Consider the following 13,701-nt stretch of genomic DNA (forward strand, 5'->3'; position numbering starts at 1 on the left):
TTTCTTGTGGGTAATTAAGTGTTTAGCAAAGTCAGGTTTTTTTCTTTTGTCATTATTTTTTTTGAGATTTTAAATGGCAAAACTATAATTATACATATTTTTTTGTTCTTCATAAATAAATAGCTAGCTTATTTATTAAAGGTATATTATATTTACCAAATTTAAAATAAATCAATTTATAATTATATATCTATAATCATTTAAAATTGATAGAAAAATTAACATAAAAAAAGAAGATCACTTTAAGTGTGTAATTTAAGAATTTATTTTTTAGCTAATTATATTTTTTAAAGTTTTTAAATAAAACTAATATATTTAACTTTAAGATATAACGCTAAAATACTGTTTTTATAGTATATTATATAGTCTTTCTAAATTATTTTAAAAATACTATAATATTTTCTGTTTACAGTTTTATAAAATGAATATTACAAGAATCATTTCAAGGGTTGCTCCTGTTATTAACAAGAGTCTTCTTTCAAAAGAACCTTGCAGTGTACTACCAGTTTTGAGTTTGAGGTATTTATAAGCATAGTAGCATGATTAGAATATATTAAAAAAGTACTTTTGAATTATTATTTTTTTTTTGTACTTTCTCTTTTCTGTAATTGCATAGTCTCAAATATTTTTTTCTTAAAGTTTTGCTTTTTTATAATATATAAATAATTTTTTTTCATATAAAATTTACATGTAAAATTTAATCTAAAATATGAAGTCTGATTTGTTTTATTTATCTATAATAAAAAGTTTTGCAATAACTCATTTATATAAAATATTATTTTATGAAAACTTATTACTCTTAAACATGTACAATTGTTTTATTGTAACCTTATTTAATTTACTAGTTTCACCGCAAGCATAATAACCTTCTAAATCTGCAAATTATTTAAATTTAGAGTTACTCAATTTAATTTAAATCTTTCACGTATACTATTAGCCTCATGTAAATGTTTTTATTCTCAAACTTGACAATTTTCGTAGCAAATAGTGTTTTCATTGAAGTGTATGTAGAATAAATAAAAATTGTTAGTATTAGTCAAGAATGATAAAAACTTTGTTTTCATAATAAACTAGATTTACATAATGCGCGTACTTATTTGTTTTTTAATAAGTTTTCTTTTTTATATACATGACTAGAAATTTTAATTTTGTTTTATTCAACTTAAGTTTTTTAAAATATTTATATCTTTTAAGTACCTTAAACTTGTAATTAATTTACAATTTTGACTGATATTACTTTATTAGTTAATGTTGAGGCCATAAAGGGGTTGACGTCATTTATTTTTCAAAAATTAAATGCAAATTTTTATTACAAAGTATGAACTAACCTTCACTTTTATAGAATAAAAAACTATATTTTGAGACAAAGAAGGTTTTTGAAACGTTATTTGGCTGCTATGGTCTTGACAAACTATTTAGATTTTATTTTTTATAGGGTTGACAAGAAATATAAGTGCTTTTCATAAGTTTAAGCTTAATACATGAAAAAAGATCTGTTCTTTAGAATATCATGCAGCTGTATTTTATTATGTTTGAAATGAATGCCTTACTTATTTACTGTTGTAATTGAACTGTATTTTTTGGCAAGCACATACTCGAATTGATTTTTATGTAAAATATTTAGATACTTAATTTATCTACAAACTAAAGTAATTGATTTTATTCAATATTAGGAAAGGATCAACTTCTTGGACTCCTGATGCAAAATATTGGAATGATTTTTACCCTTCTTTTGTTGATGAAGAAATGGAAAAAGGAAAACTTCAAGTTCAGGGTAAGTTATAGACATTTTTATTTATTTAAGTTTACAAGTTTTTTTTATTAAATGTTGAATTAATATTTTTGAATTGTGTTCAATATCTATACCTGAAAATAAGCATAGTATTTTTTCTATTAAGATTTTAGTCACTACAATAAAATTTTCACTACAATAAAAATTTGTTTTAATTAAATTATCAAAAGCAGAAAAAATAGTCTAACTTCAGTACTTTTTGTTAGATCGAGAATTTGTTGGGGATCTAAGCAACAATTTAGAGGTGATGACAGTAAATTTTGGACCACAACATCCAGCTGCTCACGGTGTGCTTCGTCTTATATTAGAAACTGCTGGCGAGGTTCGAAGAAACTTTTTATAAAGTTTTTATATTTATAACAATATGTTTACAAAATAAAAGTTATTTTTGTTGATCTTGAAGCAAAAGGTATCAGTACTTTTTGTGGTTGTTTTTGGTTTATGTTACTTTCACATACTCCTGTCTAAATGGTCTGGTAGTTGGAAAAATAATTGATTAGTATGTGCAAAGCATGAAAATCTTAGTATTTGGCTGGTTTCTTAATAGTCACTTTTTAAAAAATATTTAATTTCAAAGGTCGGTATTAATCAATTTTTTTTTCACATTTAAGTTGTTATTAGAATTTCGTACATTGATGTAAAAACTAATTGTTTACCTTTAGATGAAATTTTTATATACTTGTTGTTACTTTATTTTACTTTAGCTATTATTGAAATTTTGTTTCTTTCGTAGCAGGCCTAGCTAGCTTTATTATGACTGTTGTTTATTGTAAAGTTGTTTTTCAATTCACAGCTATCAAGACCTTTTGATTTCTAGCAACAAAATTAATGATTTTGTTATATCTGCAGTAATCATAAAGCAGTCTTAGTTTCGCTATTTGTCACAAGAAAAATGCCCATGTCTATAGTGGTTTCTTATACCATTCTGTCTTGTTTTACGGAATTTGATATTTGCTTTTTTATATAATAAATAAATTACGCCGGTCCGTACTTCTTAAAATGCGTACCTTATCGATTTCCATACTGCACTAGTATTAGAAATACTTTTATAGCAATAAAAAGATAACAAATAGAATTTTTAATTTTATCTGATTGGAAAATGAAATTGCTCAAAATTAGTGTACTGACGTCATAAATAAAAATCTAAAATTGAATGCTTCATAAATGGTATAATAACAAACCATCAATTTTCTACCCTTTGCTATTTGAAGCAGTTATCAACACCGCTATTACTAACTTGTTTACAGCAAGTACACTAATAATAAAGAATATGATAATTTTCTTGTAAGTTACGCGCTTTTTACCTAAAACAGGGTTACCACAAAACCTGGTATATTAAACAATTTTAATATCTTATGTAGAAAAATTTCGATTTGACACAAAAAATCTATCATATAGGTAAAAAAATTTTGTCTTCATCAAAATTTTTGTTTTTTAAAAAACACTTAAAGTAACTTTACAGTATCTTTCTTTTCGATTTTATTGTACTATTTAAGATATTTTTTTAACTTAAACTTAATTTTAAACTAAACATAGACCTAAAAACAAGTACTTTTATAAACCTGGAGAAAATTTGTCAAAAACCAGTGGCAACCCTGCTTTGTGATTAAAATGCAGTTTTCCACTTATATTTATCTAGTACGCACTTTTGGGTTGTATTTGAAGTGCGTTAACAACACGAATAATACTGTAACTCTCATTATCGAACGTACTTAACAGCCTTATATACGAATTTATCGTGTTTTCCAGAAATTAATACTTTCGTTTTGCTAATGATAATTTGTTACGCGGATGCGTACCTCATCGATTTTCTTACTGTATTACTACTACATCTTGTTTATAGCAATTGATTGAAGGTTAAAAAGAAGTTACTATCCGATAGAGATATTTAAATAGCACGAAGGTAGACTACTGACGTCATAACTAAAAACCCACAATACGATGCTTAAAAAAACTGAATAAATTCAAACCATTTCTATTATTATTACTCTTATACTAAACAGAAGTACTATACTTCAACAATTTGAAAGCTGTTATAAACACAGCTGCATTACATACAATACTTATTTCTTATCTCAACTCTTATTGGACTTTGAAAATTCACTTGTTTTATTATTAGAAATGCATTGTAACGTTGGATTAAAATTCAATTTCGAAAAAGTACAAAGTAGTTCATGAATCTAAGAACGCTTTTAAAAACATATGACGTAATAATAGATAAATTTTGTTGTTTTTGGAAGACTGGATATGTCTTCAGAGTAACATGATAGGGCTTCAGAGAACTTGGTGTAACCTAATGTTGAACTGCTAGTGAACTTGTAAATGCTGTAATTCTCTCTTGATTTTATTTAATTACAAGTTTACATTTCAAATTTGTTTAATAATAAAACTTAGAAGTGTTACTATTTAAATTTAATTATTAAACAAATTATTTAAAATGTTATGAAATTTAAAATTATAAAAAAAAAATAAATTCAAATAATCTTTACTTAAAAACAAATCTTTACTTATTTAAAAATAACAATTTAATTAGTTTTGTTTCATAAGTAGATTTGTTTTTAAGTAAACATTATTTGTATTTATTCTTTTGTTTAGCACTGTTTTCCATGACTATCATAAATCTTTCTAGATTTTTTTAAATAGCCACTGAAGAGGTCTTTGACCAAAACTGAGTCTGCTTTAAAATATATTGAAAGAATTCAGTAAATATTTCGGTTATTATAAGTTCACTTATTATTCAGTTTTTTATATTGTTGAAGTTCAGATTATTTCGATTACTTTGATATTTATTTATTTTGTTAGCATTTTAAAAGCTTTTACAAGTTCAGGATAGTTTTTTTATCTTTAGAATTTGGCAACTCTGTAATATTTATTTAAAAAACTACAGCTCAGGTTGCAAATAGATTTAGACTGATTTTAATTAAACAATGATATTAATAGTATATATTTTGTTAAATACTTTTTTGTAATTAAATTGCAACTGTTTTACATAGTTTGATTTTATAAATAAACAATCAGATTACCAATTAATCTTAAATTATAAATAACATTTGATAAACTTGAGTGTTTTACTTGGTCAGTAAATTATTAAAGTATTAGTTTCTTTTTGATAACAATAGGGAAATGAATTAAACATAAATAATAAAATAAAGTTTATATTTTTTGTTTATTACAGCTCATTGTTCGTGCTGACCCTCACATTGGACTACTTCACAGAGCCACTGAAAAGTTGATGGAATATAAAACTTACATGCAGGTTTGAGAAAATTAAATAGTTAAAACAATAATTTTTATCAAGTTTTAAGAAATAATTTAATTTTTTATATTATAATTTTTTCTCGCATGAAGCTAATTTTAATTTTATTTATAACCTATATCTATTATCAATGCTAACAAAATCTGCACTACTGTTAACTAAGTCTTTTATTAAGGACTTATAAAATTATGTTGAACTTAATTATTTTTTAATTTGCATATGTATTAATAAATTTTTAGCTTTAAATTTTTGAAATGTCATTAGATATAGCTTATACTATGTTCTTTTTTATAATACATTAAATTGAAATATAGTTTACATTTCAATAATAAAATGATAAGCAACTGTTTGTTACTTGCTGATTTCAAAACTACGTTCTAAATGGATGTTTATTTTTTAAGACTTGAGGTTTTTTCAAAAGACTTTATGTGACTTAAAATGATAAAACTGGTATCAAATACAACCAGTATTCTTTGAAAAAAACTTCATCTTTAAAGGAAAACTAGTAATAAACATATTATTAGTTTTAAATTTTAATTTAGGTATGTTTGCTAGTTTTTGTTCCTTTAATTTGTAGCGTTTTATATTAAATTTGTATTAAAATACGATCAGATTGTGCTGTAATTTTTATCATACTTTTTTTTTCATAAATGAAATAGCTTAAAATATAACCTTTCTCATAATAAGAAATTTATATTCAAAAAATTCATCATTAAATAAGTTATCAAGCTTGTAGGTATCTGTTTTTCAAAAATCAATTCAAATTTGTTAAAACAGGGATTACCATATTTCGATAGATTAGACTATGTTTCTATGATGATTAATGAGCAATGTTACTCATTAGCTATTGAAAAGTTAATGAATATACAAGCACCTCCTAGAGCTCAATTTATTAGAGGTCTGTTTATCTCTTGAAATTAAGTAATTTTTTAATACTTTCGCTTTTTATAAACTTAGAAGCAACTTTTTTAGGTTTTACATTTTAATTTCGTATGAAGTATATTCAACTTTTTTAAAGAAAACTTTGCATAAACTTAACAAAATTTTTGAAAGTTATCATCCTAGTAGCCAAAGTTTATTACAAACTATTTGTTACATGAGAATTTGTTTAATATTTAAATTATAAAAGTAAATAACAGTCAAAGTTTAAAAGTAAAATTTTGCAAAATAATAAAAGAATACTGTTTACAAAAATAGCTCATATTAAAAGCAGAATGCATATATTTAGTTTAAGAGTAAAAACTTATTTAATGTTACATGTTAAAACAAAAAAAATGCATATTTCATATATTAGTATTTTTTATAGTAATGGTTTAGTTGAAAAGTAGGTTCTGTGGGTCATATAAATAAAAAAATAAGTTATACTTTGTTTGAAAAAATGTGACTTTATTACTTAATATCCTTATTGAATAAAAAAAAAAGTTAAGGTGAAATTAACTATGTATTCTCAATTGAAACAAATAAGTAAAATTGATACCTGCCATGTTTGATATTGCTGGTATTTAATGCTGATTTAATTTTATTCACTTTAGTTCATCATGTTCATAAAAGCTTAAGACTTTGTTTCACATAATTACAAACAATTGACCAAACAATCTAATGCAGTTTTGTTCGCGGAAATAACTCGCATTCAAAACCACATAATGGGCCTGACCACCCACGCTCTTGACGTGGGCGCCATGACCCCCTTCTTCTGGCTGATGGAAGAAAGAGAAAAGGTTGGTTTTGAATAAATTGTTGTAAAAAGTAGTCTGAGACTTTTTATTTTGCTTAAAAAAAATAAGAATTGAATCTAAAAAGAACGTACCAGATTAGTAAAATAAAGTTGTTTATGTTCTAAATTTGAAGTATTTTTTTCAGTAGTTCATTTATTTGGCGTATTAAACTGAGTTTTAGAGATTGAAACTGGTTTTTAACAAGCGATTTGAAGTTTTGAATATTATGGAAAATTTTAAATTAAAAACACATAAATTTAACCATTTTTGTTTATATTAATAAAAATGTTTATGAAACTGAAAAGTTTTTTTTTTGATAATTTTATTTTAAAGTAAGTTCATTATATGTGTTTATTAGTACTGGTTTTACTAATATATAAAACTTACTAACAGAGGAATATTTTGATATTTGAATTTTGTTTGCATTTATAGCACAAAAAAAAATTTAAATAAAATGATACATACTTAAAATAAATACGAAATTTATAGAAAAAACGTAATTATACATAAAATCCTTTTTTTCTATAGTCTATTTATAGATAAGTATATTTATCACTTCATATTTTTTGTCCAATTAGATAGTTTATACTTTTTAGTCCTTATGTTTTTGCCACCAATTTTTGAAATGTTTTGTTTCATTCAAATATATTAATAACTAATTTAAAACAACGCTTGTAAAACCATTTGTTGTATTGTTAGTAAAATTAACATCTTAGAAAGTTTATAAACTTACTACAAAAACATATCGTAGTTGTTAAACAAAACTAGTTCAAACAATCTACAGTCTTTGTTGTGCTTGTAATTGTAACAATTACAGACGATGGAGTTTTACGAGAGAGTGAGCGGAGCGCGGATGCATGCAGCGTACGTGAGGCCGGGCGGAGTGTCGCAAGACCTTCCCCTCGGCTTGATGGACGATATTTACGATTGGGCTGTCAAGTACTCCGCCAGAATCGACGAGTTCGAAGAGGTTGATTGTGTTTCTGGTTACTTTAGAGCTATAGAAACATTTTATTTTAAATTAGTTTTTTTTATTGTATATTCAGTGAATTTTTACTATTTGTTAACAATATCTTATTTCAATTTACTATTATACTTAAACTATCGAAACTTTTTCTTATCTTAAAATCAAGCTAAAACGGCTCTAAAAACAAGCTAAAAATGATAAAGATGTCCAAATTTAAACCAGTTTTCAATTTTATTGTTCTTGAAATATTTATCAAATACAGTCAGACAATTTTTCCTAGTACAGGAACTAATTGAATTTGTTGTAGATGCTGTCAAACAACAGAATTTGGCGGGAAAGAACAGTGAACGTTGCTGTTGTCAATGCTGAAGATGCTATGGACTGGGGCTGCAGGTAATTTTTATAATTACAATTTTAATTTGAAATTGATAAAACAGCTCATAGAATTGTATGTTACTTTTTTAACTACTAAAGTAAATTGTATGAACACAAACTAATTACTGTAATTTAGTTTAAGTTTTATTTCGTATTAAATTTTAGTCTCAACAAATTTTCACAGTACTTTTTCCTTATATGACATATGTTCCTTTGTGTTAACAAGTTATTTGAACCGGTTAACTTTTTAATGCACATAAATATATGTTAGTTTAATAAAGATAAAACACTGACAAAATTGATATTAATAAATGTTCTAGCAAACTTGCTTCGCTAGGATCTTTATTAACAAACGATTAGCTTGAATATTTGAATTAATTTTTATAAATATCAGCGGTGTAATGTTACGTGGGTCAGGAGTCAAATGGGATTTAAGAAAGACTCAACCTTACGATGCCTACGACAAAATAGATTTCGATATCCCAATTGGAACAAACGGAGATGTTTATGACAGGTTAGTTATATTTAGTCATAAAAATTTAAAAAAATTAAAGATACTATCAAATTCTAAAAAATTCAATGCAAACGTAAAAATTGTAACTTTTTTTTGGTTTCAATTTTCTTTAAAACATTCTTCATTTAAATTTAAATCCTTAAAATTTTCAAAAAATTTAATTTGATAGTACAAAATATTTTGTTAGTATTAAATCAATAGTTTTTTTATTGGTAAATAAAAAAATTATACTTTTTCATAAAAAAAAAATTGCGCATTATCTTAAGAATAATTAAATAAAAAAAGTTTGAATAATTATAGAAGAATTAAAAATTAACAAAAAAAATTTTTTTAAATAGATAGTAATATTTGGTATTATACGTGTATACCTTAACATCTGTACCTATTGAACTAACCAAGTTTAGATCTAAAGTATTAAAACAATACTATTAAATTTTGTTAAGCTATCAAAAGTATTTGGTTTCTGAGATAAAAATGTACGAAGTTTAAAAAAAGCAAGGTCGATCCCGTATGCCTAAATTAATTTGAATAGAAAATTATTTTTTTGAAAGAAGAATAGTAAATGTTAATGTCAAGACTTTTAAAAACATAAATGTTTATCGTATTTAATACCAATTAAAATTATAACGCATATATATATATATATTTTTTCAGTGTTATTTTCTTTACAAACTTTATATTTTCTTTTGATAAACGTTTGCTTTGTCTTATAAATAGTGGTCCTCGTTTTTAAAGTTTACGTATTCCACAATTAAAGACATAAATAGAAATTTGAATTTGCATTAACAAGTTATTAATTTAATTAATCATTTCAAATTAGTATAAAAAAAAAATCACTTATGGCAACTATGTAGTTCAGACCTAACTTTACGGCAAAGTAATTATAACTTTTATTTTATTGTAATAAACAATAAACTTTTATTTTGAAAATTATTACATGCAATATGATTTCAGATCACAAAAACTTTTAATATAAACATTTTTTTGAAGAGATTTTTGTACACAAAAGATGTTAAAGTAGTTTGTATAAAATAGAAATAGACAATTTTTTAGACGGCGGGCCGAAAGTTGCAGTCATTTGTACAAAAACGAGTCATATATATCTTTAATATACATTACTGGCCGCTTTATAAACTTAAACTTTTTTTTAATTTATTATACGACTACGACTAGTCTAAAGTATAACATAATACTTATTAAAAGTTCTTTTTATTTTCTTGAAAAAAAGAAGCTTTTACATCAAAATGAAACCATCAACTACGTTGTTATATTTCGCTTCTTTAATAAAGTGTTTACCGCTAATTGGTTATTGATAAATTCAGATATCTGTGTCGAGTAGAAGAAATGAGACAAAGCTTGCGTATAATTCACCAATGCCTGAACATGATGCCGGAAGGAGAAATAAAATCTGACGACAACAAAATGACTCCGCCTTCCAGAGGTGAAATGAAGGTAAAGTTTAAGTATGATAGCTTTAATTGCAGATTCTGTATTCAATAGATTCAGTTTTTTGAAAACTTTCAATATAGCTGTATTGATATTTAAAAAATAGTTCATTCCAACAACTAATTTTTTAAATAACTAAACAAAAAATTTTGATGTAACAGACGTTCCAAAAGTCTTTACTTTTAAATTTTTATAATTTAAAAGTAAACATTAGTTTCGTTTAATAAAGTTTAGTGAAAAAAGTCCATCATAAAATATTTCCTTTTCAAAAAAATATTTGCTTATGGCTAAGAACTTTTACTTTGAATTTTAGTATGTAAAATGATAAAATTCACTTAGTTTTATAAGTTTATTTCTAAGTAAATTGTAACCGAAGTTTTTAGTAGTTTAAATTTCATAGGATTCCATGGAAGCAGTAATTCACCACTTCAAACTTTTCACCGAAGGATTTCAAGTTCCACCAGGATCAACATACACTGCCGTTGAGGCTCCTAAGGTTTAATTATTAAGATATTAGGTTTTCAGAAATGTTAGATTCGTTTTTGTTAAATATACAGTTATTTTTGTAATGATTTATTATGTTGGTTTGAAGATGAAACATAAAATATATAAATTAAATTCAACTAAATTATTTTCTTACATGTTTACACGTTGTCTACTTTAGAAAAATTTTAAAGTTCAAAAAAAACAGGGAGAGTTTGGAGTTTATTTAGTGTCAGATGGATCGAGCAAGCCTTACAGATGTAAAATTAAAGCACCTGGTTTTGCTCATTTGGTTTGTTTTAAATAATATAGAAAGACTTGTTAAAAAACTCCTTTTTGATATTTTTTATTTATTTAGTAATGAACTCAAAGTTTTTTTTTTTTGAAAATAAAAACAACTTAATCAGATCAAGTATTTAAAGCATGCTTTGAAGTTAATAAAAAGCTAGTGGAGAATATCAAATAATGTATTTTTTTCCTAGTGCAAACATTTTTTTTGAGATAGGAACAACTATATTATGTTTTAAAATACTGATGTTTGTACTTAAATCAAGCTCAAATAATATTCTAGAAATGGTTACTTAAAGAACTTAAGTTTACAACTGGCTTTAATAATTTGTGGGCTATACTTAAAATTTTTCTTAAACTCTTACAGAATAAACTGAGAAAGTCTATATCCTAATTTTTTTGTTGGTTTAATAATGCTTTATAATATTTAAAATATAAGTAAATCAGTCTTATTAAAATTTACAGTTGAAACCTTTTTTTCAAATACTTTTACTTACCATATAAAATGTTTATTAGCATAAGTTTCTTTAAGATAAAGTAAGTATTGCTAAGTGTGAATTTGTTTTAAATTTGTTACAGGCGGCAACCGAACATATTGCACCTGGAATGCAATTACCAGATGTTGTAGCCTTGATTGGTATGTTACTTTTTATACCTTATTATTTTTAAGATAATTTAAATTTAATTTTCTTTATATTCCAGGTACACTCGATGTAGTTTTTGGGGAAATCGACCGATAGAAAAATTTATTAATTTTTGAACTATTAAAACTGTATGTGGAACTATAAAATCAGTAAAATCAACTCGATGATTTATTTATAACCTTATGCTTAATTTTAGTTTTAAGTTTTTTATTTGCAAAAACCTTACTCATTTAAAAACTTTTTTCAAATAAAGATACTACACTAAAATGACTTAATGCGAAATTTTACACTTAAATTTCAGAGGTGAACCGTTTTTAATAGCTAATAATAAATCATTTCTATGTAGATGTTTTAATTAAGTGTGGAGTATATTTTGTTTATTTAAATATAATAGTTTAGTTAGTCCAGTAATTGTAAAGTCTAAGTTGGTTTTACGCATTACAAATTTTCTTTCTTTAATAACTTTTTTTTATCTAGTGATAATTAATACCATATACACTATAAACAACAATAACAGTTTACAAGGTATTTGCTTTAAGTGAAACTCACGTACGTTTCTCTATTTTGAACTGATAATACAGTTTCACGAAGTTTTGCAAAAATAATTTTTGTTTTTCTTAATTTTAACTATTAGTAAACAAATTAGTAACTTATATTTTTTTTAATATATAGAAATTATGTACAGCATTATAGTTTAAAAACTTTTATTAATAAGTTTTAACTACAGAACTAAATACAATTAATAATAGCTTTAGTTGAGGTTGATTAATTAGCGTTTATTGAATTCAATTTTTAGATTTATTTTATATTCTTAGTTTGAAAAATTCGCTCAATTGTCTTATTAAAAAAAAACTGGTGTGTCCAAAAAACCAAAGTTCGGATAATTTTTGTTTTAGAACTTTCAAACCAAATATAAGGCTAGCACTTATCTCAAGTAAAACGCTGTAAAAGAATTAGGATATAAAAAACACACTGAATAATGCAAACCTGTAAAACTATCTTACAGTCAGCCTTTCAGGTTCATAAAGGCTTTTTTCTTATATACAGAATTGCAAAAAAAACCTTGAATCCTGGAAAAATCTAGAATTTAAAACAATTTTTCCTGTAAGTAATGAAATTTAGATTATATACATAAAACCTATTATAAATAGTTTTTTTTTTCTCAGAATTTGTTTATTTAAAAGTACAGGTTAAGTAGCATGCAATATTTTTTTTTTCATTTTTACACTATCTAACCAGTTTTTTACCTTGAATTTAAGTTTATATACTAAAAAACTCTTACCATTAAAAACTTAAAAGAAGTTTAGAAAACCAGGGAAACTTTTTACAAGGTTTTCGGCAACCCTGTTGTTAATATCTTAATGCTTTTACTATTGTAAAGGCTTGACCTGGAAAAAAATATCTAAATATCTGAGCAAGCTTCACTTAATATTAATTAGAAAAAGAATTACAACGATGAAAAATTACCTATTGAGTATATGAGGTAGAAAAAAAGTATATACAATAATAGTTTTACTATCATTAAGGTTGCCACGGGTCAGCCTAAACAATTTTTTTTGAAACAAGTTAGGCTAAGTCAGTTTTTTAGGTCAAAATGACAAAAATTCAGTTTTCTTGGTCAAAATAACGAAATATCAGATTTTGTCAAATATACAAAATTATTAATTTCTCAAGTCTTAAAAGATAAAAATTAATAAAAACAACAGTTTCCTTTTCAGTAAACACTTCATATTTATGACAGTTGAAGATTTTTTGCAATGAGGTAAGTACATCTATCAGTTAGAAAAAAGTATACCTAGTTTAGTGCAAAAAAAAAAAAACTAATTAAGTTTATATATTTATTTTTACATTCCAGTAAGTACTTATCACAGTTATCAGTTAGTACACATTCTGAACACAGCAGCTACTCAATAGAAATTTTGTAGTTAAAAGTTTTTAGTCGAAATGAAAAACATTCTGATAGTTTTTATTTTGATTCAAAAATTCATACTAAATAAGAAGTGCGTACTTAATAAAACAAGTAGTAGAAATGCGTACATGTCAAATATGCGTACTCAGAGTGCGTATTTAATTAGAAGTGTGTACAAAACATGCGTACCTATAAAAAAGGCTAAATCAGTCAAAATATTAAAAAGTCAGGCTAAACTTATAATATTTATGGAAGAAACCCTTTATGATTGACTTTTACAAAATTCTGATATAACAAGTGAGAGTTTTCAAA

The 13,701-nt window shown here is 24.6% G+C and overlaps 1 protein-coding gene across 1 annotated transcript; it reads left to right on the forward strand.

Annotated features, from left to right (window-relative positions):
* Nucleotides 1-416: 416 nt before the first annotated feature.
* LOC145842480 (NADH-ubiquinone oxidoreductase 49 kDa subunit-like) lies at nucleotides 417-11,839 on the forward strand. The gene is made up of 14 exons (XM_082949932.1): nucleotides 417-519; nucleotides 1,674-1,774; nucleotides 1,999-2,114; nucleotides 4,968-5,048; nucleotides 5,826-5,946; nucleotides 6,654-6,766; nucleotides 7,581-7,733; nucleotides 8,038-8,123; nucleotides 8,500-8,619; nucleotides 9,942-10,071; nucleotides 10,466-10,561; nucleotides 10,757-10,840; nucleotides 11,416-11,473; nucleotides 11,539-11,839. Exons 1-14 carry the CDS (start codon nucleotides 422-424, stop codon nucleotides 11,574-11,576), a joined length of 1,395 nt encoding a protein of 464 aa, XP_082806058.1. The 5' UTR covers nucleotides 417-421; the 3' UTR covers nucleotides 11,577-11,839.
* The last annotated feature ends 1,862 nt before the right edge of the window (nucleotides 11,840-13,701 follow it).

This window comes from Thalia democratica, chromosome 8 (assembly GCF_965202585.1).
Source record: "Thalia democratica chromosome 8, ktThaDemo2.hap1.1, whole genome shotgun sequence".
In the NCBI taxonomy this organism is placed as follows: domain Eukaryota; kingdom Metazoa; phylum Chordata; class Thaliacea; order Salpida; family Salpidae; genus Thalia; species Thalia democratica.